The sequence below is a fragment of the Symphalangus syndactylus genome, chromosome 14, assembly GCF_028878055.3.
Source record: "Symphalangus syndactylus isolate Jambi chromosome 14, NHGRI_mSymSyn1-v2.1_pri, whole genome shotgun sequence".
Taxonomy (NCBI): domain Eukaryota; kingdom Metazoa; phylum Chordata; class Mammalia; order Primates; family Hylobatidae; genus Symphalangus; species Symphalangus syndactylus.
The window spans coordinates 103,764,286-103,791,619 of NC_072436.2; the positions used below are offsets into that span (position 1 = coordinate 103,764,286).

The 27,334-nt window shown below is 36.6% G+C and overlaps 1 protein-coding gene across 7 annotated transcripts in view; it reads left to right on the top strand.

The window, feature by feature from the left end:
• Positions 1 to 27,334, top strand: part of PRKD3 (protein kinase D3) — a 71,801-nt gene that overhangs the window by 6,540 nt on the left and 37,927 nt on the right. For 3 of the 7 annotated variants that reach the window (XM_055243665.2, XM_063618141.1, XM_055243664.2), the window contains exons 2-5: positions 338 to 450; positions 1,051 to 1,993; positions 24,792 to 24,930; positions 27,080 to 27,211. In XM_055243665.2, the coding sequence (XP_055099640.1) occupies positions 1,706 to 1,993; positions 24,792 to 24,930; positions 27,080 to 27,211 (559 nt within the window). In that variant the 5' untranslated portion in view covers positions 338 to 450; positions 1,051 to 1,705. Of the gene's footprint in view, positions 1 to 337; positions 451 to 1,050; positions 1,994 to 24,791; positions 24,931 to 25,087; positions 25,143 to 27,079; positions 27,212 to 27,334 lie in introns of those variants that run through there. The other 4 variants (XM_055243670.2, XM_055243669.2, XM_055243666.2 and 1 more) reach the window with 3 other exon arrangements.

Below are 27,334 nucleotides of genomic sequence, written 5' to 3' on the forward strand. Positions count from 1 at the left end.
TTTTAAAGTCTCAGTTTTTTCCTGAGCTTTCCCATTCCTAATACTATAGTTGTGTGCTTTTGCCCTTCTGTCATGTTCGTCCTAATTTAACTCATTAACTGCTCTGCAGAGAGTTACTCTGCAGCCACACTGGATGCTTTACTCTTTCTCTTCATTGGAATTATTTATGGGTATATAGATGGAACTTAGAAGGAATCGTCAATTATGAGCTGTTTCACGCCTAAGCCATGTGGGGGGGTTGGGTCATACCTTTTTTTTTTTTTTTAACTTTTTGACCTGTGCTTTCCTAAAAATTATGATACATACTCATGCCTACTGTTCTCTTTCTTACTGTTAGAAATGCTTTGTGGTCTACAGCCACACCACCCCAAATGTGCCTGATCTTGTCTGATCTTGGAAGCTAAGCATTGTTGGGCCTAGTTAGGACCTGGATAGGAGAAATCCCTTATGGTGAGATCCCTTTCTCTTATGTTCCTGTGATAAGTATGTCAGCTTTCACACTTATTGATATTTAACTGTTCAGTATATCCCCTCCTGCTTCCTTAGCCTTCTGAAAGGAATGTTTCAACAAAGCAAGTCAAGAGTCATGTTTTGGCAGAATTAGTATTTTAATATTAAAAAAAGAATACTCTTACATTAGGAAAGTATTGTACATCTTTTGAGTGGTGGGGTATTGTATGTCTATGAAAATGTCAGTTTTACTGTTTTTTGTCCCTTCTGTTTTTGGTATAACTCAGTCATGTAATTGTAACATAAAAGTGTTTGGTCTTCATTCATTAAAAATGAAGTAGATTTAAAAAAATGTTTAATGTTTAAGTTTTAGGTATCAGTGTAGAGTGCCAAGGATATTTTTTGAGCCTGTCCCTGAAATTATACCTATAGTAAAAAAAAGTCTTTGCTAACTAGCCAAAAATTGCTACCCATTAAGATTTATTAGTGAATTATAAGCATATGACCAAAAATTGTCATTTTAAAAAGTTACGTTCTTATTTTTAAATTAATGTCAAATGAATATAAAGTATTAAAAACTTTTGAAAAATTTCCTTCCAGGCTGACTGTATGTCAGAAAGCATCAACTTTTCTCAGTGGACCCATTCATCTAATGAAATATGCCTGTGCTATTTTAAAAAGCTTTGTATTTCACCATGGTAAAGTTCATCCCCCCAGAATGAAAATGAGGACATTTGAGAAGGTGATTTAAGGTGTGGACATTTGAGAAGGTGTCCTATAAAATTAGTAAACCAAAGGAAAAGTACTGAATAGATTAATCCAAAACACTTACTGTTTTTTAAACGAAGAGGATTTCATCTTGACAGAAAAACAACTTTTATTCAATATGTATTTCCTGAAATTAAAGAGACAAGAACAGACCGAAAGGAAAATAGATTCGTAAATAAGCTACATCAACTGTATCCTGCTGAGGATAGCTCAGTGATGTTAAATCCTTTACAAATCCCTGGTTGTCTTCCTACAGACAAGACTGCTTTTTGATAGGACTGATACTAAGAGAAATAGGACCTTTTGGGCATTCAACTCCTTGATAAACCTTACAAGTATCAGCATGAATGGCTTAAAAGAAGAAATAAATAAGTTTTCAACTAAATCCAAAATTGCAGTCATTTTCTTTACTGCTGTTATTTTAAAAACCTCTTCATAATCATTGAAAAAGAATCGACAACTATTTTAAAAGATTAAAGAAAGGCAGATGTCTGCAAATAATTCCCCTCCATCAGCCCAGAAGTCTGTATTACCTGCAGCTATTCCTGCTGTGCTTCCAGCTGCTTCTCCGTGTTCAAGTCCTAAGACGGGACTTTCTGCCCGACTCTCTAATGGAAGCTTCAGTGCACCATCACTCACCAACTCCAGAGGCTCAGTGCATACAGTTTCATTTCTACTGCAAATTGGCCTCACACGGGAGAGTGTTACCATTGAAGCCCAGGAACTGTCTTTATCTGCTGTCAAGGATCTTGTGTGCTCCATTGTTTATCAAAAGGTACTGTACGTGCTATTATCAGTAGTAAATAATATTGTTACTGATGTTTTTCTATAAATTATACATGTACCAGTGAGTTAAGACATACTGATCCATCAGTAGTTTATTCTGTGAATTTTTGTAAGAGTTCTAATGGCCTCTGAGGCTAGAGACTGAAATTTCAGAGTCTAGCTAATCGGAACATATATCCCAGATTTAAAATACGTTTATTTGGCTGGGCACAGTGGCTCACGCCTGTAATCCCAGCACTTTGGGAGGCTGAGGCAGGCAGATCACCAGAGGTCAGGAGTTTGAGACCAGCCTGGCCAACATGTTGAAACCCCATCTCTACTAAAAATACAAAAATTAGCCGAACGTGGTGGCAGTCACCTGTAATCCCAGCTACTCATGAGGCTGAGACAAGAGAATCGTGGGGAGCAGGGCAGGTGGCGGAGGTTGCAGTGAGCTGAGATAGCGCTACTGCACTCCAGCCTGGCACGGCAACAGAGTGAGACTCAGTCTGAAAACATAAATAAAATACGTTTATTTTAGCTTTGAAGTATCACTCTTCTGTTTGTCTCTTACGAGCAGGAAAATCTGTATAGAGTCAAGGCAGCATAAGAAATCTCATTTGTTTTCAGAGAAAACAGGAGGTAGAGGGCACAAGGCCCCCTGGGACACAGTAGCTAGCGGCTGAGTCCGATCTCCATACCTTGTTATCTCTAGGTACCTTGTGTTCTGGCCTCTTTTTTTTTTTTTTTTTTTTTTATCCATTTCCTTCTCTTTAGATCTTGATTATTTTTCAGGACGTTGAGAATCTTCCTAAACTGCCATTTAATATAGGACCATGCTCTCTCTCTTTTAAAAAATAGGTAAATTAATTTTGAATATACGACAAAATATTTGAAAATTCAGGGTGGTTTTATGTTGTTTCTCATTCACCCTCCTTCCCTGTACCGTGCTATTTTCTTAAGGAACTTTAGCTAAATAATCTTTAATAATCCCGATTTGATGGATGAGGCTAGCATGTTTTCTGTGTTATCAAAACAGTTTATATGGGTTGTATGAGTTGTTTATATTTTATTTTTAGTAGATTTTAATGGATTTTCAAGCATGTTTCAGATTTGTTTAAACAAATTGTAAACTTTCTATTTGCAAAAATCATCTCTCTCTGGGAATTCAGGCTCTTCATCTTACTGTTTTTGTTGCAGTTCTTTATGCTTTGTATAGTTTATCATTCATTATCTTCTGATGTAAATAATTACCCATCCAAAAGATGTTATACAGTTTGTGAAAATGACCTATGCTGCCTTTGTTTTAACAATGACTTGTAAATGTGGCCTAAGTTATTCCTAAGTAAGAATAACTTTACTTCTGTAGACCTGTAGAACATTGTATCCTTCCGTAGCTTTGCTTTTAGTTTCCCTTCCGTTATCCTTTACAGAGTTTTTTCAAACACTTTTGCAACTAGATTGTAATTTTTTTATTTAAAGATAATTTTTAAACTTAAATACATATTTGTAACTTAAATATAATGTTCCCTTTTTATTTGAAACCATAAAAACTCATAACCAGTGTTTTGATGAGTCTCTATGATTTAGTTTTCAATCTTTGGAAATTTCATTTACTTATTTTTTGCACAGTTTTTTAATTGAGAAAAAATTGCGTATATTTATTAAGTACAATATGTTCTTTTGAAATATGTATATGTGGTGTAATGGCTAAATTGAGCTAATTGATTTACTTCTACAGAGGCTTACCAATTTTCTGCAGGATTATTCTGGAATCAATGTTACTTCGTTAATATAAATGTGAGGAGTGGGTCAGTGGGTGAAATTCTTTGAGAATCAGATTAAAAATCTTGATCTGTGAGCAATAGAGTGATGTCAAAGAAATAGGATATAGCTTAAAAAGGATAATTCAGTGTAAACTTTATACAAATATAAAATAGTTATTGATTGTGGATATAGCAGCATAAAATCGATATAGTAAACTGAATTTTACTGTAGTAAACTGAATTTTCCAATGACTCTTGCAGGAGAATCATTTTTCCTCAAGAGGAACTTTCCCCATTCTCTCGTGTCTTCTACTCTTGTTGAGTGCAGTTTTCTATAAATGTCAGTTGGGTCAATTGGTTGATAATGTTCAAATCTTCTATATCTTTATTGACTTCTTTCTACTTTCTCTTATCTTTTCTCGAGAAAGGACTATTGAAATCTCCCAACTACAATTGTAGATTTGTCTTTCTCCTTTCAGTTTTATCAGTTATTTTCTTTGATTTTTTGGCGCTCTCATTATTTGCAAACACGTTTGGGACTTCTACAACCTTTGATATATTGATCCCTTTTTCAATATAATTTTTCAAGATCTTGTTCTGAAGCTTACAGATGCTCCTTGGCTTACAGTGGCTTACAGTTATGTCCTGATAACCCCATGGCAAGTTGAAAATATTAAGTTGAAGGTGTGTTCTGATATATGATATTTTCAATCTGCTGTGAGTTTATCCTATTGTAAGTTGAGGAGCTCCCTGAACGCGTATCCCTTTTGCAGTATTGTAAAGTCGAAAACTTGTATGTCAAATCATCTTAAGTGAGGGACTGTCTTAAGTGAGGGACTAATACTTGGTGTTAATCATTCTTTTTATAAAAAATTAGTGTTTACATTGTGATATCTTTTCACATGCTTTACTTATGACCTCTCTGTTTTCCTATGTAAAGTAGGGTTTTTGTAGCTTGCATGTATTAATAGTTGGGTATGCTTTTTAGATTCACTCTGTCAACTTCTGCTTTTTAAGTGTTTAGACCATTTCTATTTAATACTGTTTTCCATATAGAAAACATGTGTTTAAATAGATTGTTTGGCTGTTTTCTATTTGTCCCTTCTGTTCTTAGGTCCTTTTCTGCCTTCTTTTGAATTGCATTATATAATTCCATAGTACCTCCACTGCTGGGTAATTATACTCTTTACAGTTTTTATTTTTTTCATCAATTCCTCTAATGCAGGGGTCAGCAATCTGTATCCATAAGCCAAATCTGGCCCACCACCTGTTGTCAATAGAGTTTTATTGGAACACAGGATGCTCAATCCTTCATATCTTGTCTGTGGCTGCTTTTGTTCTGCAGCAGCAGAGTTGAGTAGCTGTGACAGAGACCATATGGCCCACCAAGCCTAAAATACTACTGTTTGGCTTGTTGCAGAAAATGTTTGCAAATCCCTGCTCTAGTTTATATAATATGCATCTTACCAGAGTATCTTCAAACAATATCATACCATTTTATAATGTAATATATACCTTAGAACAGTATATTTCTGTTTTCTTCCTATTGTCATTTTTATATTTTATTTCTACATGCAGTCAATTCTTGTTATTCATAGTAGTTATATTCTGTAAAGTCACTGAGAACACCGAATTAGCTAATAGTGAACCACTGCTCCTAGTAGGACCTAGTGGAACCATTGTTCCTAGTGGGAGGATAGGTTCCTGCAAGCCTCTGGTCACAACATTTTTGTCAACCAATAAATACATAACCTTGTTTTATGTGTTTCTGTTTGAAGACACTTTATTTAATATATATAGTTGATTAATTAACATTGTACTCACAGCCAGCAGCGCTATTACTTATACCTGAATGTTATTGAACACGTGTATTTACTCCATAAAGGACATCGTAAACTTTTTGCACTTGAGAACACTAGACTGCTTCAGCACTGTGCTTGGGAGCCATTTTAAACAGAAGATTCACTAACAAAAGATGAAAAAAATGCAGAAAACATGGCACTAAATAGACTGTGAAAAGGACTCTTATTTACACTATAAGAGCTGGAACAAGAATGCAGAGCTATAACAAGACTTTCACTTGAAGTATGTAGTACGATGGAAAAGCTGTGTTTGCCTCTGAGCTGTGCCATGACAGCATTTGAAATAATACATTGTTTTAAATTTTTTTCACTCCCAGCCTACTGTTGGAAATAAGTTGATGGGGTGTGAACCAAGTTCCCTGTCAAATATTTCCATGATTCAGTAATTTTTGACGAAATAGTTGGTTATAGTCAAATGAACAAACTCATAACATATATTTTGACAAATGCAGGCTTTATTTCTATGTTTGTGTCTATTTTTTCCCAACAAAATCTTAACCAGTCTGCTTTTGAACAGCCCACAAGATTTTCTGATTACTCTTATCATTGAGCATTTCCTGGTTAGCTTTTTTAAAAATTATAGGCAAAAGTTCAAAGCTTGTCTTGTCATATTTATGGAAAAAAAAAAAAACGTAGTTTTAAAAAATCTTTTACCATAGGCCACATGTTACAAGGATCAGGATGTTTACAAACTCCATGCATGTGGTTGCAAGGTTGTATGCATTTTAAATGTGGACTTGATTTGTAACAGTGGTTTTCAACCCAGGCTGCACTAGAGAATAACTAGGAGGTTAAACAGGTCCTTCCTAGACCAATTAAATCAGGTCCTTTGGGAGTGGAGAGTCTGTTTAAGAGTTGTATCTATGATTCTAATGAGAGCCACAGTCTAGAACCTCTAGTCTAATGGAAATTTGATAAGCCTAAGGACCAGATAAGTAACAATCTGAAGATACATTTTTTTCAAATATTGAAATTGTATATTTTGTCCTATGAGTGCCATCTTATTTTCCACATACTGAAAATATACTTTAAAAAAATTCTTAAAATTAAAAATTTCAGAGAGGTCTGCAGCTGATTATAGGTTAATGTGATAATTGCAAATTCTAGATAGATTTTCAGTCTCCCTGGTGGCAGTTTGCAGAGAGCTAGTGTTATACAGTTATCCTACACCTGGGTGCCATTATCTGTTATGGCTTTGCTTCAGTTGAACAAATATTTATGGTGCGCTACTCTTCAGTCACAGTGCTAGATAACTGTGGAAGCTCCCAAGATGAAAACAAATTCCCTGCCCCTGTGATTTATGCTCTAGAAAAGAAGATGAGCAAATGTCAAATTGCCTTAATATAAGGTAGATGTAAGTCCTGAAATAAAGGTATAATATGATAAAATGACTCAGGAAGGAGAACTATCACCTTGTTGGAAATATAAAATCATGTTTTCAATCCTACTTTTTGCTTGCCATCAGCAACTGTAGTACTTCACCTGGAGAAATAAGCTTTTGCTGGTACAATGCCTTGCTACTACTTTGATAGCTTGTAGCATGGATAAAGCAAGATACCTTCAACATCCTCACTAGTCTGTGAGACAGCAGATACTAGTCTCTTTATGCACATATAGAGTCTCCTTTCTTTTGCATGGTCAGACAAAAAGAGTTTTGTGATTCTGCTTCCTAGTGTTGCTCTAAATTTTATTTGTGTTAGAATTAGTTATTCAGTTATTCAAGAAATTCGTGATAATCTCTGCCCTCTTCACTCTGCAGCAGTTAACTGGGCAGATGTGTGTAGTTGCTAGCAATGAGCAGGGGACAGAAATATGTGATTGCTTATGTGTAAGGTATTATTGCAAAATTACTTACAAAATAATGCTGATGAATCTCTGATCTCTGGTCCAGATTCCTTTCCTAAGCTTCAGACATGCCATGTTCTATCTTTTAACTAGCCTTGAACACCCTTTCATTGCCACATCCTCTGCTTAGACTTCCAGCAAGTTTTTTTCTGTATAGATGTTGGCATCTATACAGAAATAGATGTTGGCATCTATACAAAACACATTGTATTTTAACATTCATAATGCTCATTGTAATTGTCCCTTTTCTTGGCTGTATCCACTATAAAACTAAGCTTTATGATGCCAGATATCATGGCCACAGTAGGTGCTCAATGAATATTCTTTGGTTAAATAAATAAAGGAAGGAATTAATATGAAGCAGTATAGTGTTATAGTTAAAACCATGAGTTTTGGGGTTAAACTGGAGTTCATTTCTACCACTTATTAGTTGTGTAATCTTGATTCCTTATCTGAAAAATTAGGTTAAAAATAGCACTCATCTCTCATCATTGTGTGTGTATATTAAATGATATGTTTCTAAAATGCTTAGCCCAATACTTAGCAAATAGTAATCACACAGTATATGCTAGCTTATCAATATTATTATGTATTAATCTGATCTTAGTGGTTTCCAAACCCAAAACAAAACTTGAGCTATTACACTTCGAGGTCCCTCTCTGTTGAAGATTTATTAGAATTAGCCAGTGGTAATCTAGAAATGACTGAAAACTACTATCAATTAAGTTTATGTTAATTTTTTGATTTGTGCTTTATAGAATATATACATATGTCAAAATCCGTTTTCTCTGTAGAAGACAGCTGATTCCTTCCTTGATCTGAATGGGTACTCACAGTTTTCTATTAGCTTTACTAATTCTCCTTTTATTGGTACAGAAAATTAGAGGTTAATGGTATATCAATTCTGTGATTTATCTTCTGTTCTTGGGCTGCATGTGAAAACCTGTGACTTCTATATTAGAATATTTTGGTATAATATATTCCTCAGGGCATAGTGTGCTGCTTTTTTTTTTTTTTTTTTTTTTTTTTTTTGAGACGGAGTCTCGCTCTGTTGCCAGGCTGGAATGCAGTGGCGCGATCTCAGCTCACTGCAACTTCCGACTCACTGGATCAAGGGTTCTCCTGCGTCAGCCTCCCGAGTAGCTGGGATTGTAGGCACACACCACCACTCCCAGCTAATATTTGTATTTTTAGTAGAGACAGGGTTTCACCGTGTTGGCCAGGATGATCTTGATCTCCTGACCTCATGATCCGTCAGCCTTGGCCTCCCAAAGTGCTGGGATTACAGGTGTGATTGGCCACTGCGCTTGGCCAATATGCTTCTTTAGATTAATGGTGATTGCATATGTGACTTAAGAATCTTATAATTTTGAGGTCAACTGATTTAACTAGTCAGTTAATTACCATTGTTGAGCAGTGAGTAAGTAAGCATGCTTTTCTGTATTTCTGTACCCTTAGGCTGTTATTTGAGATATTCTTGCATTGTATACACATGCCCAAGAATTAAACTGCCGGAAAGAGCCTATAGAGTCAACTCTAAAGGGATAGGAGCAGTTAAGTGAAATTGTATAAGATTTTTTGATATCACAAGAGGTACAGGAAAACTAACCAAGAGTGCATAAATATCTCCATTAGAAAAAAATGATTAAAAATATTTAGCAACAATTATCTTAAGAAACGGGTAAGTCTAAATATAAATAAAATTAAAAATTTTTTAAATTTTTTTAAAGCCCTTGTAAAATGAATGTGTCTTCTTATGTTCCTGAAAAAGGAAGACTGATAGTGTGTAATTTTTACTTCTCCAATTAAATTTGTTTCCATTAGAGATTTTTATTGGTATTCTTTTTACTCTGACAATGTTAAAGTTTATCTGGAGGAAAAATAGTCAGGAGCATTAATTTAAAAATCTGAAAAATAGAGAAGAAAAACAAATCTACAATAACTGAAGTTATATACTATCTGAACAGAAATAGATAAGCACAAGGTACTTTTAGGTATGCCAAAGGAGTCATGAGAAATTAAAAGAAATTGTTTTTCAAAAAAAAAAAAACAGCTTAGAAAACTAGTTTTAAGCAGTTGAAGGAACATTAACGTAGACCTTCACTTAATACCTGACACTAGCTGGGCGTGTTGGCTTATGTCTGTGATCCTAGCACTTTGGGAAGCTGAGGTGGGTGGATCACCTGAGGTCAGGAGTTTGAGACCAGCCTGGCCAACATGGCAAAAGCCTGACTCTACGAAAAATAAAATTAGCCAGGTATGGTGGCAGGTGCCTGTAATCCCAGCTACTCGGGAGGCTGAGGCAGGAGAATCGCTTGAACTCCGGGTGGGGAGGGAGGTGGGTGGGGATGGGTGGTGGCAGAGGTTGCAGTGAGCTGAGATTGCGCACTTCACTGCAGCCTGGGGGAAAGAGCAAAACTCTGTCTCAAAAGAAAAATATGACACCAAGGTAAATTTCAGTGATTAAAGGTGAAATGTGGAAACTCAAAATTTATATATAATGGAATTGACTATCAAACCTCTGGACAGCAGGCAGCTCACTTTCAGATCAATAAAAGAAAACATGAAAAGATCAGTTTAGAGATTTTATTAAAAATTATTATGTATACACATGTAAAAGTAAAAGCAACAGGATTGGGAAAATTTTACGGCAAGTATTATATAGGTTAATGTCTTCTTTCTACATAGAGCTCATGTATTGGTAAGAAAAACTGATCTCAACACTTGGTCAAATGATATGAGAGTATGTTTTACAAAAAGATTAAATTAGTAAACAAGCATGCAGGAAGATGTTCAAAACAGTTTTAAAATATAGTTTAGGTATCGTGTTAAGTTGGGGGAAAATGAAATTGGCATTCCCAGTATAGGTGAGAGTATGGTAAAATTTCATAGAAATAGAGAACAATCAATGATTCAAGGCTTATAATTTAAAAACTAGATTAAATTCTAACAAGAATATCACAAAACATATACACTGCGGTTTTTGTCCCAAGAAAATATCTCTAACAGATCATTTACAGTTGAGCTTTGCTTAAAACTTGGATATGACCAAAAGCATTCACTCTTTGAATTTCATCCAGTTTCATTAGGGTGGAGTAGGGTGGAGTTTCTTTTATTGTTGTTGTTGTTGTTAGCATAAGCCAAAACTTAGCTTCCTTTTTTCAAAGCTTTGAAACGCTTCCAACATTTATGATACATTGATTGATGCTGTCTTATTCATCTTTTATCCTCAGAGATGTCTTACATTTAGTAGACATTTGGTAAAGAACACATACCTGCTCTTCTAAAAACATGATACTGGAAATACAGTTTTATTGATGAGATGATTTATAGTTATTAGAGTTGAAAAGAGAGAGAAATGAGCAGATAAGCATCAGTATTCTTTCCCATCTTGTTTCATGTATCCAGTGCATTAGTTGTGCCCAAGCTGATCCCACTAGTTTAGATTGTCAGATAATTAGTTTGTAGAGCTTGTTTTTCCTGGGATTGTGCAGAAGGCCAGGGGTTCTTCTAGAATGCTCTGAAACTTTGAAAGTTATTTATTTCCTGAACTTTTTCCTTATTCCTCATGAGAATGTGGATTAGGACTTTGGACTATTTTACTGGCAAATGTTATAGTCTCAGTATCTGATTTTAATATATAAGATCAAGTTAAATGTTTTCATCTGATGAGATTTTGACCCCCTGGGGACATTTGGCAATGTCTGGAGACGTTTTTGGATGTCACAACTGGAGCAAGGGGGCTTCCAGCATCTAGTAGATAGAGGGCAAGGAAGTTGCTATGATGCACATCGAGAGCTCCATATAACAAAGCATTATCTGGCCCAAAATGTTAATAATGCTGAGGTTGAAAACCCCTGGGTTAAACTGATGGAGTAATAGCATTTCTGAAGTTTGGAGAAATCTACAATGTGTCTCTTTTAGTACTGTTGTAGGGGCTTAGTAAAATAGGGAATATGACTGTCTCCTAGATTAAAATCTTACAAATGTGAATTGCAGCTTGAGGTCTTAAACAGGATTTCTAGTTTTGCCTGGGCGTTTTTGTTTTTGTTTTTTGAGACAGGATCTTGCTCTGTCACCCAGGTTGGGGTGCAATGGAATGATCACAGCTCACTGCAGCCTTGACCTCCTGGGCTCAATTGATCCTCCCACCTCACCCTCCCAAAGTAGCTGGACCACAGACTCTGGCCACCACACTCGGCTAATTTTTTTATTTTTTGTAGAGATGGGGTTTCACCAGGTTGCCCAGGCTGGTCTCGAACTCTCGGGCTCAAGCGATCCCTCCACCTTGGCTTCCCAGAGTGCTGGGATTACATGTGTGAGCCACCACACCTGACCCATTTTTGTTTAAGAGTGCACAGTTTTTATTGTGAGTATGGATATAGTTAATGTGAATTTTTAACCTATATATATAAAAAGTTCCTATATCTTCATATTGTTTTATAAAGCAAAATTAACAACAAACAAGATCTCTGCCTTCTAGAGGTTTATAAGCTGAAGGGAATGTGTTTTTACTGATTAAACCTGAAGAACTAATGGTACTGGGAATCAGGAGAATGCAGAAGGCAGACAAATCTGAGCAGCAGGTAGAACTGGAATTGAGCCATACAGAAATTTCCTGATCAGATTACAGCTGGGAGGCCACTTACGACTGATTACAAGGGAGAAAATTGATATTGAGGGAGTAGGCCAGAAGCTTTGCCCATCTTACAGTGATTGTTCATGCTTGGATTTTCAACCTTGAAATTACATTAACTCTGTTACTGGTGTAATTTTTTTTTTTTTTTTTTTTTTTTTTAAAGAATCCAAGGAAGAGATAACAGAGTATATTATGCCATAGCAGAGTTTTGGAATCAAGGACAGACACCTGGGTTGTAGTTGCTATTCTGCCACTGATGATAGGCCCTTTTCAAGTTACTTCTGACCCTCAGTTTTCTCAGGTGTGAAACTAGTATCATAAAGTCCACCTCTATAGAAGAAGAATGGTGGTTAAATGTAAAGCCCCAGGTAGTGTCTGGCACATACTTAGTGCTCAAAAGTAGTTAATACTCATGATTTCAAAATCTGTTTAGGTGTGGAAAGATCACTGGTCTTGTAGTGATCTTAAAGTCCCAAAGCCTTCATTAGGTAGCCTGCCAACATGCTTACATTGCTTTGCTTTTGCCTTTTGATTTTAGCATTTAACGTATAAAAAAACTATAAAAAATAGAGATAAAGTGTTTATCTTATTAAAGGGCCTGGACTACTTGTTTTAAGAGTTTTGAGGAAATTAAGAGTCTGTAGCAAGTGCTTTGCACAATTTCTGATGCATATTGACTGCACTCAATAGCGCTTCTCCACCTTTTTGCTTTCATATTGCTAAGAAGCTTAGAAGATAACACTATAATGCTCCTGCTACTGTGTTAATTTGTTGAATGAACATAGTAGATATAATTGGAGTGAGAAAGGAATTGGCAGACAGTAATTCATTTTAAGTTATAATGCTGTTTACAGAAATTGGAATTATTCTTACAAAAGCAGATTGTCTGCTTTTAGCTGATTTAAAACATTTGGTTTTAGTTTTGACGATTTATGTGACACTAGACCTGAAGGTTGTTTGCTTATGTAGCCTAATTGAGGAGTTATTTTGGTCTATTCTTTAACTGCATTGTCTCTATAGATACAGATTGGGTATAATTTTCAGGTTATGCCAAAGTAAACTGAAAACCCCAGCTCTATCTTTTGTTGTCAAAAAAAAACCCAATTGTCATTCTATGTTTTTTTTTCTATCTATTCTTTCTACTACAGCTGTGTTGCAGCAGCTTAATGACATCCTACTCTTTATTCTACCCCTACTTTTTTTGTCTAGGCAAAATCAATGTCAGGCAGCCATTACTAATCTGAAGGCTCAACCTGGAAGAAGAAATTTTTTTTAAATTCTACTATTCATCATAAGACCTTGGCTAGAATACAAGATCCTAGATCTTTAATTAGGAAAGTTTGAATTAAAGATAATCAGAACTAATAACAAAACGAGAAAAAATGAAAAAAGATTGCTTTGGTTGGTATCAGAAAGGCAGGTGTTAAATAAAGCAGCTCGTCTGGTATTTCTTTTTTTTTTTTTTTTTTTTTTTTTTTTTGAGACGGAGTTTTGCTTTCACCCAGGCTGGAGTGCAGTGGTGCAATTTTGGCTCGCTGTAACCTCCACCTCCCAGGTTCAAGTGATTCTCCTGCCCCAGCCTCCCAAGTAGCTGGGATTACAGGTGCCCGCCACCATGCCTAGCTAATTTTTTGTATCTTTACTAGAGATGGGGTTTCAGCATGTTGGACAGGCTGATCTCAAACTCCTGTCCTCAGGCGATCCATCTGCCTCAGCCTCCCAAAGTGCTGGGATTACAGGCATGAGCTACCGCGCGTGGCCTCTTATGATATTTCATATCCAAAAAATTCTGGGTTGAGGTTAGTGATGAAAGTTAATAAATTCAAGTCTATGTTGAGTAATTTTCTGATAGACTCAGCTATAGTCCTTCTGTCTGCATTTAGAAACAGATTGAGCTGCTTCTCTCCAATTACATATTTTCCTAAAATTGATGTTAATATTAGATTTGTTTCTGTGTAATTTATTAGTGCTAAATTAGTTGCTCAATAGTCAACACTTTTTTTTTTTTTTAATAAGTACCTGTTAAGTACAAAGTGCTTGGGGATTCAGGAGGAACATGAAAAGAGAATATCCTTTTCTTCATGGAGCTTATTTACTATGATCGAGTTTATGTTTAAAAAGACTTATGAAGATTTATTTGGCATCAAATTTTAAAATGACGTTGGTATTCAATGTCTCAAATGCATTTGAAAAAACTTGTGATGCTGATTTTTAAAATGACGTTGGTATTCAATGTCTGAAATGCATTTGAAGAAACTTGTGATGCTGAAAATATTCTATGTCTTGACCTGAGTGGTGGTTATGTGGGGTGTGTGTATGTTTATAAAACTATCCAGCTTCTAATTAAGATTAGTGCATTTATTATATATCAAGTACATTTTAAAAGTAAATGTATGTTAAACTTCAATCGTTTCCCATTGTATTTAGAATAAAACCTTCATTCTTCTTTTTAAAAAAGTACATACTGGCTGAGCATGGCAGCTCACACCTGTAATCTCAGTGATGTAGGATTTTTTCTTGACCTCTTCATCAGACTTGGGACAGGGTACCCTGTTTACTCAGTCCGCCACACTCAACCTCTTTTGGGAGGGAACATGTGAGCAAACGAGTGCAGGATCTGGCTAGCCGCCTTGAGCGATGGCAGGATCAGACTTCGTGCAAGCCCCACAGTGGCACTCAGGTGGGGGTGCCTGCAACCCCCCAGAGGCCCCAGAAGATATAATACTCTCTTAGGTCTGCCATCCGTGGACAGCAATGTGGGCCCCTTGCCTCATCGTGTGGGGTGGCTGCCCTCCGCCAGCAAGGGGAAAGGGCCTATGTGACAGCCTTTTTTTTGAGTACCGGCACTTGTCGGGTCTCCAGTGCTTGTCTGGCATCTAAGAACAATGAGGTCCCCAGACACTTGAAGGATGGTGAAGGTGGTAAGCGATGGGAAATGGCTCCCAGCGGAGTGGGACGTGGGAAAGGGGACAGGATAGGCAGGTAATCTTCCTCTGAGGTCCAGCGGCTCTTCCCGGTAGTCAGGCCATCCTCCGAAGTCCAGCTGTCCCTCCAATGTCAAGTCACCTCTCTCCAGTCAAGCTGCTTCTCTCTCTCTACTGGCTGAGTCTGGGGTCTTAATAGGCACAGGGCGGGGGTTGGGCCAGGGGGCAGGCCGTAGGTAGTTTTGGAAAAGGCAACATTCAATTGGTAAAAAGACATTCAGAAAGAACCAATCAGGAGAGAGCAGGCAAACAGGGATAGAAGTTCTCACTTTGGGCCACGGGTTTCAGGCTTTTCATCTTGAAGGTGGGGTTTCGCCAGGACCCACCCTTGTCTGCCTAGTATTTCTCTGCCTTCTGTCTCTATCATCAGTACTTTGGGAGGCTTGAGGCAGAATGATTGCTTGAGTTCAGGAGGTGGAGACCACCCTGGGCAATATGGTGAGACCGTGTCTAAAAAAAAAAATTTAAAAGTTCATAGTGATAAATTATTCATTCAGATAATGTTAAATTCAGAAGCCATTGTTAAAGTGCAAAAATTATGTTTGACCAAGTGAAATAACTTGGAAGCTTCCTACCTTGCCTGGCATTTTACTGACAGCATTTTAACGACATTAACTTGAAAGGGTTCACTGTAAATTACTTTCAAAATAAGTGTTGCTTAAAATAATTTTGTTTGCAACTATTGGAACCTTTTACTTAAAAATGTTAAGTTAATGCTGTAAAAAATAACGTCTAAAATGGTTACAGAAAGATAAGATTACTTTTTAAAATTATTGAAGTCATCTTTAATGCAAAAGCAAAGAATGAAGTGAGCTGAGTGCATGAGGGTGGAAATTTCATAACTGTGATATTCTGTTACATTCACATATGGACTGGGAAAATACTTCATTTTGCATAGTCAAGAGGGGTCATTGGCACAGTTTGTAGTAAGCAAATCCAGAAAAGCTGGGGGGATGGAGCAGTTGGAAAGAGGCCAAATTAAAGGCCCATTTTGCTTCTACCATGCTGTGTCTTTACCTATTTCTTTAATTTCCTCTTTGTTTTAATCAAGGATGAGGTAGGCCAGGTAAGGAATTATGGACTTGTCTAGTTTTCAAAGGTTGCCAACTTTTTCGACATTTCCCAGCCTCTTTATTCTCTTGACTCTTATTCCCTAAAGCAGGATTTCTCACCTTCAGCACTATTGACATTTTGGGTGGGATAATTCTTGTGGGGGCTGCCCTCTGTGTTCTACAGCGCTTTACCCACTGAATGCCACTAGCTGAAGTTGTGAAAACCAAAAATGTCTCAGGACATTGTCATATAGCTTCTGTGGGCAAAATCATCCCAGCTGAGGATCATTGCCCTAGAGGAATAAACTAAATAATAGCCATTGACAATTCCTGACAATTACTTAAACGTGTCATCACTTCTGCTGCTTTTCTGAACTTCTTCCCTCTCAGGAGAATAGAATGTTTAGAAGGGATATATATATACACCATTTTATTGGGCAAGAATTGTATTTTGAAGAATATAGAGACAACAGCATTAGTACAGGTTTCTGCCTCCGCCCCTTTTGACTCTGTGAGCATAGCAGAGTCACAAATGTAATTAAGGGCCAGGAAAGGTGACTCGTGCCTATAATCTCAGCACTTTGGGAGGCTGAGGCTGAAGGATTGCTTGAGCCCAGGAGTTTGAGATTGCAGTGAGCCATGATCAAGCCACTACATTGTGGGCAACAGAGGGAGACCCCCACTCAAAAAAAAAATGTAATCCAGAATTGGTTTTAATTAGTTTGCCAAAATATTTTCTCCTTTTCAAATTATACAACCGAAAGAAAAAAAGGCTCTTCTCCTTTGTTCTTTGTTCTCCTGAAGTCTGATTTAGAACAAGAAACTATTATCTTAAACGCTCTCTTAGGTTTCACTGCTGTCAAATCATTTTGAGAAATTCAACATATATACTTTCCAAAGTATTTTTGTTTACGGTTTTTTGATATGTTGTTCAGGACTTACTAAAGGTCTCCACATAATGAAAATCATTCTGAGGAGTAATTGGATTTGGAGTTTTAAAGATGATCAATCCATTAAAAATAAGGAAAAATATGAATCCCTAATTTACAGAAAAGAAAATACAGATTCACTTAAGCATATGAAAAATGTTCAACTTCCTGTAATAAAAGAAATGCAAATTAAAACTACAAAAATACCATTTTTCATCTAAAGTCAACAAGTTTGATAATACACTATAAAAACGTGCCAAAACAAGTACATAATATATTAACTTGCAGAAGTATAAATTGGTTTGACCTCCATAAAGAGCAATTTGGCCGTATCTACAAATTTCAAATAATGCGTTTTCTTTGAGCCAGCAAATCTCCTAGAAAGTTATCTCATATTCATACTCAAAAAGTGGGAAAAGATATGTACATAGGATTACTCATTGGGTATTGCTCATACTCATAAGAGATTGGAATAGCTAAGGTGTATTTAGCTTATCACGAGTTCTAATCTCTTTTATTTCTGTTTTTCTGGATAAAAGTTGTACATATTTATGAGGTACATGTGATATTTTGATACAAGCATACAATGCATAATGATCAAATGAGGGTAATTGGGATATCCATCACCTTAAATATTTATCATTTCTTTGTGTTAGGAACATTCCAATTCTACTCTTCTAGTTATTTTGAAATATACAATAAATTGTTAAGTCTACCTATCATGCTACCAAACACTGGATCTTATTTTTTCTATCTAACTGTAGTTTTGTAATCATTAACCAACCCTTTTATTCCCCCCACCCACTACCCTTCAGAGCCTCTGGTAGTCATCATTCTACTCTCTATCTCCACGAGGTCAATTTTTTTTAAATTTTTCACATACAAGTGAGAACATGTAATACTTGTCTTTCTGTGCCTGGCTTACTTCACCAACCAAAATGTTATTCTCCACTTCTATCCATGATGTTGCCAATTATAGGATTTCATTCTTTTTATGGCTGAATAATATTCCACCATATATGTGTATCACATTTTCTGTATCCATTTATCCATTGATGGACACTTAGGTTGATTCCCTGTTGTGGCTATTGTGAATTTTGCTGCAGTAACCATGGGATTGTGGATATCTTTTTGATATCTTGATTTCTTTTGGGTAGATACCCAGCAGCGAGATTGCTGGATCCTGTGGTAGTTTTATTTTTAGCAACCTCCGTGCTGTTTTTCATAGTGACTGTACTAATTTACATTCCCACCATTAGTGTATAAGCATTCCCCTTTCTTTGCATCCTCACCACCGTCTTTAAATTTTTGTCTTTTTGATAAAAGCCGTTTTGAGATGAGATGATATCTCATTGTGGTTTTGATTTGCATTTCTCTGATATTAGTGATGTTGAGTATCTTTTCATATACCAATCGGGCATTTGTATGTCTTCTTAGAGAAATGTATTATTTAGATCTTTTGCTTATTTTTTAATTGGATTTTCTTTTTTTGTTGTTGTTGAGTCATTTGAGCTCCTTATATATTCTGGTTATTAACCCCTTGTCAGTTGAATAGTTTGCAAGTATTTTCTCCCATTCTGTAGGTTGTTACTGCACTTGTTAATTATTTCCTTGCAGAAGCTTGTGTGTGTGTGCACGTGTGTGTGTGTGTGTGTGTGTGTGTGTATTTTAGTAGAGGTGGGGTTTCACCATGTTGACCAGGCTGGTCTCGAACTCCTGAGCTCTAGCAGTACACTGCCTTGGCCTCCCAGAGTGCTAGGATTACCAGTGTGAGTCACTGTGCCCGACTTTTTAGCTTGATGTGACCCCTTTTGTCCATTTTTGTTTTGGCTACCTTTGCTTTTCAGGTCTTACTCAAGGAATCTTTGCCCAGACCAATGTCCTGGAGTGTTTCCCCATTGTTTTATTCTAGAATATGAGGATGGTTCAGCATACACAAATCATTAAACATAATATGTCACGTCAACAGAATGAAGACCAAAACCCATATGGTCATCTCAATAGATGCCAAAAAAACATTCAATAAAATTCAACACAATGAAAACTTCGCGATAAAAACTGTCAACAAACTAGGTTTAGAAGGAACATACCTCAAAACAGTAAGGGCCATATATGACAAACATGCAGCTGGTATACTGAATGGGAAAAAACTGAAAGCCTTTCCTCTAAGATCTGAAACAAGACAAGGATGCCCACTTTCACAACTTTTATTCGACATAATACTGGAAGTCTTAACTAGAGCAATTAGACAAGAGAAAGAAATCGATGGTATCCAAATTGGAAAGGAAGATGTCAAATTATCCTTTTTTGTAGACGATATGATCTTATATTTAGAAAAACCGAAAGACTCTGCCAAAAAACCATTAGAACTGATAAATGAATTAAGTAAAGATGTAGGATACAAAATCAACATACAGAAATCAGTAGCATTTCTATATGCCAACAATGAACAATCTGGAATAGAAACCAAGAAAATTATCCCATTTACAACAGCTATAAATAAAATAAAATACCTAGGAATAAGCTTAACCAAAGAAGTGAAAGATCTCTACAATGAAAACTATAAAACATTGATGAAAAAAATTGAAAAGGACACTAAGTTCTTTGTGTATATATATATATAGTAACGTATTCTCATGATAATTTTATGAAGTAGGCAAGTAGGCACTATTTTACAGATGGAAAAACTGAGGTTAAGTAACTTGGTGAAGATTATGTACTTAGTGAGATGGATGATTATTTTAACAAAGGCAGTTTGGCATTAGTTTTATTCCTTACCGCGTATCCCGTCAGTAGGGACTGGTGAAAGAAAACTATACATCTGTTTAAAAAAAAAAAAAATAAGAACTTTGTTAATGGAATGATCTCTAAAATATATTGCTAAGTGAAAAAAAAAAAAGCAAGCTGCAGAACAGTGTTTAGAGTGTGCTGCCATTTGTGTAAAATGAAGGAAAGATATATGCATGTTTATTTGGTATGTAAAATATTTTCAGAAGGATTCTGAGAAAACTGGCAACACTGTTGACTACAGGACAGTTAACGAGGCAGCTAGGGCATAGATGTGCCGTCTACTCTTTTTTGCCTTTTTGAATTTTGAATAATTGCCTATTCAAAAATAAATAAAATTATATTTTAAAAGAGTATATATTATATCTGAAAGTATAAAGTAAATATCCATGAGTCTATATTGATATATATAAATGTTGTGAATAAATAAGTGGGGGAAAATAGATAAATCTCCCATTTGGAAGATTTTCAAATAATTTATGTAGATACTGCACCTTCAAGGAAAGGAAACAAACAAACCTTTCCACTTCTTAAGTGCTCTGCTCATAGTGACTTACTTCCAAAGAGTATGTATAGAAAAGGGTGGAGGGAGAGTAGTTTTGCAGTGAAGAAACCTGACAGACACCACCTCAACCAACATCAACGGTGATGTCATGTTGATAGTAGGTGCCCTTGGTAGAGTGCAGTGAGAATGGCACTTTACGTCTGTGGTCTGCCTCCCCAAAACCCATTACCCCAGTAATAATGAAAAGAACATCAGACAAATTCCAGTAGAAAGACATCCTACAATATACCTGACCAGTACTTCTCAAAACAGCCAAGATCGTTAAAATCCAGCAAAGTCTGAGAAACTAACACAGCCCAAAAGGGGCCTATGGGGACATAACAGTTAAAGGTGATATGGTATGGATGGGATTCTTAAACAGAAAAAGGGTATTAGGTAAAAACTAAGGAAATCTGAATAAAGTATGAGCCTTAGTTAATGTATGGATATTGGGTTACTAATTGTAACTAATGTACAATGTTAATAATAGGGGAAACTGGGTATGGGGTAGTATACAGGAACTCTGTACTATTGTCTACATTTTCTATAAATTTTAAACTATTTTTAAAAATAGATTATTTTTTAAAGAGTATATATAATACATACATTGAATAAGATTTTAAAAGTAAATTTAAAATTCAGGTATTCGCCGCCTGTTCCCCAGGAGCTTAACCATAAACCTGAAATGATAGCCTAAGCATCTTTTGTTTTAAGCTCTACAGGTGGTTCTGATGTGTGGCCAGAATTAAGACATTGTTTAGAGATCCACTACTGCGTGAAAACCTATTTTCTCAATTTTTCAAAATCAGGAACAGTAAATCCTTGTATATTGAATTCATTAACAGTTTGGTTTTTGTTTGTTCTGTATAATTCTTCATAATGAATATGTGCTCATTATGAATGAGTGGTGTATTTCTTTTTAGGTGTATATCTTTGATATACACATGTCTCAAGACTTCTCATGTTTTTAGTTCAGACTTTTGAGACAGAGTCTCGCTTTGTCACCCAGGCTGGAGTGCAGTGGTGCGATCTCAGCTCACTACAACCTCCGCCTCCCGGGTTCACGCCATTCTCCTGCCTCAGCCTCCCGAGTAGCTGGGACTACAGGCACCCGCCACCACGCCCGGCTAGTTTTTTGTATATTTTTTAGTAGAGACGGGGTTTCACCGTGTTAGGATAGTCTTGATCTCCTGACCTCGTGATCCGCCCGCCTCGGCCTCTTATGAACTCTAATTTGTCTGTCGTATAGATGAGTATGGTATGAAAACATGTTGAAATGACTTTATTCTTTATCATTACCAACAGCTTTCTAGCCTCTAATATACATATGTCTATTTTAAATATTTTGAAATATCTCACTGTAATTTCTTTACAAGCTTTTAAGTCTCTTAATACCAACTTCATGTTGATATTATTTTTCATTAGGCCATGTGTTTATTCAGAAGGTTATATTTATTTTTTCCAAGTCATACATTAATTATTTTAATGTTGTTTTCCTTCTCTTGGTGTGTTTATTATTTAGGTCTTCAGTTACCATTGTTCAGGACTTCTGGTTTGGTAAAAACAGTATTGATGAGCAATATGATTTACTGAAGATAGTTTCTGGAGAGAAATTTCTTTGTCTCTTTCCATTTACTTGCTATATATAGTTTCTGGAGAGAAAGTTCCTTGTCTCTTTCCATTTACTTGCTATAGTTTCTGGAGAGAAATTTCCTTGTCTTTTTCCATTTACTGGCTATATAATTCAGACTCTGATTCTTTTCTGACTGATAGTGTCACCCTTTCTTCAGGATCTTGCTCTCTGCTCTCGTCCTGTTCCTGTTCCTCTACACAATGCTGTCAGCATTATCTTTTTAAAATACAGATTTAATCGTGTTCCTGCCTTGCTCTGAAACCTTATGTCTCTTCTCCCGTTTAGGTATACATTAGTAATATAAACCACTGGTGTTTATGCATCACAGTGCTGAGACTTTTACAGCCATCAAGTAATTTAATTTTGATAAGAACTCGATAAAGCCAGCCTATAACTCCTATTATCCTCCATTTTATAAACAAGAAACTGATTTAGAGAAGTTAAGCAACTTTTCTAAGGTGCTATAGTTAGTAGGTGGCAAAGTTTGAACATAATAACAGGTTTCTCTGTTAGTATGGTGCCAGTGGGGTTCCCTGTGCTTTTCTGCCCTCTCTCTACTCAGCTTTCCCCCATCTCATTCTTTAGTCTCAAGGCTCCACTTACCTTCTTCCATTTACCTTGTAACTTCTCATTGATGACACTTACACTTTCAACCTGTGGAAACTCTGCTTCTCTTTTTTAGTTCTGCTCAAATATCATACTGAATCCCTCTACTCCACCGTCCCAGTTAACATTTTTTATTCCTCCTTGTTCTGTAATTTTTTTATTTTAATTTTGTTATTTGCCTTATATTGTATATATTTGTGTTTATTTCTGTCTTCCTACTAGATTGTAAGTTCCTGGAAGATAAGGACTACTCTGTCTTTACAAACTGTGGGGCCAGTATCTTGCACTTACCAGACACGCAAGAAGTATGCCTTTTTGAAATCAGTTTTATTTATACAAATAGTAGAGTGAGTGAGTTTGTTTGTTTGTGACGGAGTCTCACTCTGTCACCCAGGCTGGAGTGCAGTTGTGCGATCTTGGCTCACAGCAACCTCCGTCTCCCAGATTCAAGTGATTCTCTTGCCTCAGCCTCCCAAGTAGCTGGGACTACAGGCATGCACCACCACACCTGGCTAATTTTTGTATTTTTATTAGAGACAGGGTTTCACCATGTTGTCCAGGCTGGTCTCGAACTCCTGACCTCAAATGATCTGCCTGCCTTGGCCTTCCAAAGTGCCAGGATTACAGGCGTGAGCCACTGCATCTGGCCTTAGAGTTTTAATGAGGATGGAATATGGAGTCCTTTGTCCTTACAAATTTTTGTAACTAAGTTATGAAGATATTTTATTTTAACTTAATAATTTGATAAAATTTAGTAAAATTTTAATTTTAAAATTTGAAAATTTAATTTTTTGGTTCTGTATTTTTACTTGTAGCTTTTTAATTGAGAATTCTTACACTCTTAGATATATGTCAAAACATACTGTGAGGTTTTACAAATACTGTTGGTGACTCAAAAGGAGAATTAGTATTACAAAAATTCTAAATATTTCTGTATTTTCCCATTATTTACCCTGGTTAAAAAAACTATAAACTTGTAACTTTCTAATTAATCATTGTTTTTAATTTTTTTTAAATTTAACTTTAAAAAAAGATTTGAGAGGCCAATTGTGGTGGCTCATGCCTCTAATCCCAGCACTTTGGGAGGCCGAGGTGGGGGAATCACTTGAGTCTAGAAGTTCAACACCAGCCTGGGCAACACAGCGAGACCCCTGTCTCTACAGAACATAAAAAATTAGCTGGCAGTGGTGGCATGCACCTGTGGCCCCAACTACTTGGGAGGCTGAGGTGGGAGGATCACGAGCCTGGGAGTTTGAGGCTGCAGTGCTGAACTGTGATCACACCACTGTACTCATCCTGGGCAACAGAACAAGACCCTGTCTCAAAAAACAGTTTTGAGAACTCTTTAGAAATATATACAGGAGTTTTCTAATGAGAAAATTAAGGTCAGAAAATGAGATGAAGCTAGGTTAGTGTTTGCACCTAAAACACATTCCATAAGATCCAAGACTGATGGTAAAATTGGGCTACAAATTTGGCTGTGCTTTTTCCGTTTGGCAAAGTAAACAGGAAAACATGTTAACTTACGCAAGCAAATTGTTCATGTTATAAAATCAACTAGATGAAGTTATGTGGGTGGGTCTTCACAGAGAAGGGCTACAATATGAAATAGGTAAACGATATCATCAGCAACGTCTCTGTGACAAATGCATTTAGTTTAGTGAAACTGACTCATATCAGACCATTTGATGCAGGCAGGTGACATGGTGTCATTTATTAAAGGATATTCTATGAGGAGCCCAAATAAGTCAGTGAGCATTTATAATTCTGAGATCTACTGAAGAATTTTGAAATATCTAGAGCAGCGTGTCCCAAGGCGCTGGAACGACTGCTTATCTTTCAGGCTAAGAATAGAGTAGCAGTAAGTTTAAGATTGTATTCTCCATCAGTAACTGAATATAGAAATCCTGTATTTGTAAGAGACATGTATTTTAAAATCATCAATGATTATTTATTTGTAAATTTACTTTTCTATTTTTCTTGAACTTTAAAATTAACCAGGATGCTTGAGTATGTGGATCACCTTTTAGGTATCAATAGAGTTGTTAGCAAATAGTGTTAGGTTAAAACACTATGTTTTAAATTCTTTGATAACATTGAAACGTTTACTTATAAAAATAGAAAGCTGTGGTTATACTGATACAGGACTATTATCCCTCAGTTTCCAGAGTGTGGATTCTTTGGCATGTATGACAAAATTCTTCTCTTTCGCCATGACATGAACTCAGAAAACATTTTGCAGCTGATTACCTCAGCAGATGAAATACATGAAGGAGACCTAGTAGAAGTGGTTCTTTCAGGTAAGTAAGTGGCTTTTTAAATGTTACTGCCTTTTCCACTTCAAGAGCCTAGTTTTCTTTACTAAATGCTGCAATTCAATTATATTTGGTCTTTGTACTATTGTTACTTAATTTCTTTCATCTCTAATAATGGTCACCATATGATTTTTCCTTTCAGGAATGTTATATCACCGTTAAGAAAGAAAAATACCTGGCAACGGTGGCTCACACCTGTAAGCCCAGCACTTTGGGAGGCTGAGGCGGGAGGATTGCTTATCTCAGGAGTTTGAGACCAGCCTGAGCAGCATACCTCGTCTCTACTAAAAATTAAAAAAAAAAAAATTAGCCAGGCATGGTCACATGCAACTGTAGTCTTAGCTACTTGGGAGGATAAGGTGGGAGGATTGCCTGATCCTGGGAGGTTGAGGCTGCAGTGGGCCATGATCACACCACTGCACTTCTGCCTGGACAACAGAGCGAGACTCGTCTCTTAAAAAAAAAAAAAAAAGAAAGGCCCGGTACGGTGCCGGTGCGGTGGCTCACACCTGTAATCCCAGCACTGTGGGAGGCCGAGGTGGGCGGATCACGAGGTCAGGAGATCGAGACCATCCTGGCTAACAAGGTGAAACCCCGTCTGTACTAAAAATACAAAAAAAAATTGGCCAGGCGTGGTGGCGGGCGCCTAGTCCCAGCTACTTGGGAGGCTCAGGCAGGAGAATGGCATGAACTTGGGAGGTGGAGCTTGCAGTGAGCCAAGATCGCGCCACTGCACTCCAGCCTAGGCGACAGAGTGAGACTCTGTCTCAAAAAAAAAAAAAAAAAAAGGAAAAAATCAGGATAGGAAAATAAACTGAATTATATGAATGTTACTAAGCTTAGGAAATTATTTGGTCTGAAAGAAATATACTCTTCTCTGAGTTGAAGAAATAAAACAGGTGCACTGAAATTCTGTTTTTTCCCCTTCCCCCACCCCCATTTCTGTAAAGAGCATAAAAGAAGAAAATTGGGGTTTAGAAAAGAGAATCAGGAAAAAAAGAAGTAATGAAGATATGGAAGAGGAAATTACAATGCTGGTTATTTCTGTGGCTTTAAAATAAGAAATGCTCTTTCCCTTTTTGTCCCACTGGGCTTTTTTCTACCTTTCACTTTTTGACCTCACCCATTCTTGCCATACGTTGTTTTTTAATTCCCAGTGTTTGCCATCTCATCCAGCAGCAATGTGAGCAAGATAATAAGGAGTGAAAAGGAAGAATGAATGCCATAATAATGCACATAGGTCTGCAGTAATTTTTGTTTGGCAAGTAGGAGAACTGATGGAAGAAAGGAAGCAAGCTGGCCAGCCATGGGTCAGAACCCTGCTACCAAGTTCCCTTTTCTCAAATTCACCTTTGAGCCTTTTCTTGAGATCCTGTTTGTCCTTATTAGTCCCCACTCCTCTCATCTTATATTTCTGATTCTCTCATTCATCTCACTCCCTGCTACACTGATCATTCATCTTCTTTACAACAACCCCAAACCATCTCTGTGTTTCCCAATCCTTGCCTTCCTCTTCATTCCTGACGAGTTTCACTCCCTGTCTCATCTGGAAGTCCTGCTCACATCTCTTCCTTCTCTACTCTGGACCCCATCAGACTACTTGCAGGTTGAGGTGAGAGGAAGTTCCTTGGGTCTACCGTCCCGATGTTCACTAAGGGGAAAGGAGTTTCTTTCTCTTATCCACTAGGACTGCGGAGAACAAACAGACAAGTATATCCTGGGATCCTAAGTTAGGACTCTATCTTTTTCCACAGAAACGGTTCCGTAAATTGAAGTTAAGTTCCATAGTACTTTTTACTTTAGTGTTCTATTTCCCACTGTGTAAGTTAAGCATTTTTAATTGGTTAAAGTAGACCTAATGTCTATTTGTAATCTTGTCATTATGAGAAAATGCTGTTGGAGTTCCAAATAAGTAACCTACGACCCACTTCTGGAGCTCAAATGATTAGAAGTAAATGGACTTCCTAAACTAGAGTTTGAAATCACAATATTAAATAATTTACTTTTATGGTCCAGTGAAACTTTCAGAGAAAAAATGTTTCTGTGTACTTTGACATAAGCGAATGTGTGAGCATTCTTAATCTCATCGCAGTTACAAATACAAGGTATATTTTAATACTTTTCTTTTTTAAAGCTTTAGCCACAGTAGAAGATTTCCAGATTCGTCCACATACTCTCTATGTACATTCTTACAAAGCTCCTACTTTCTGTGATTACTGTGGTGAGATGCTCTGGGGATTGGTACGTCAGGGACTGAAATGTGAAGGTATGTGATCTAAAATTTTTGTGGTCATTTGAAATAAGATTCCATATTTGCATTTTTTATTATCAGTGAAAAAGCAAGATGATGAGCTGTTGACTAGGGTGGTAATGAGGATTTAGAATTGGA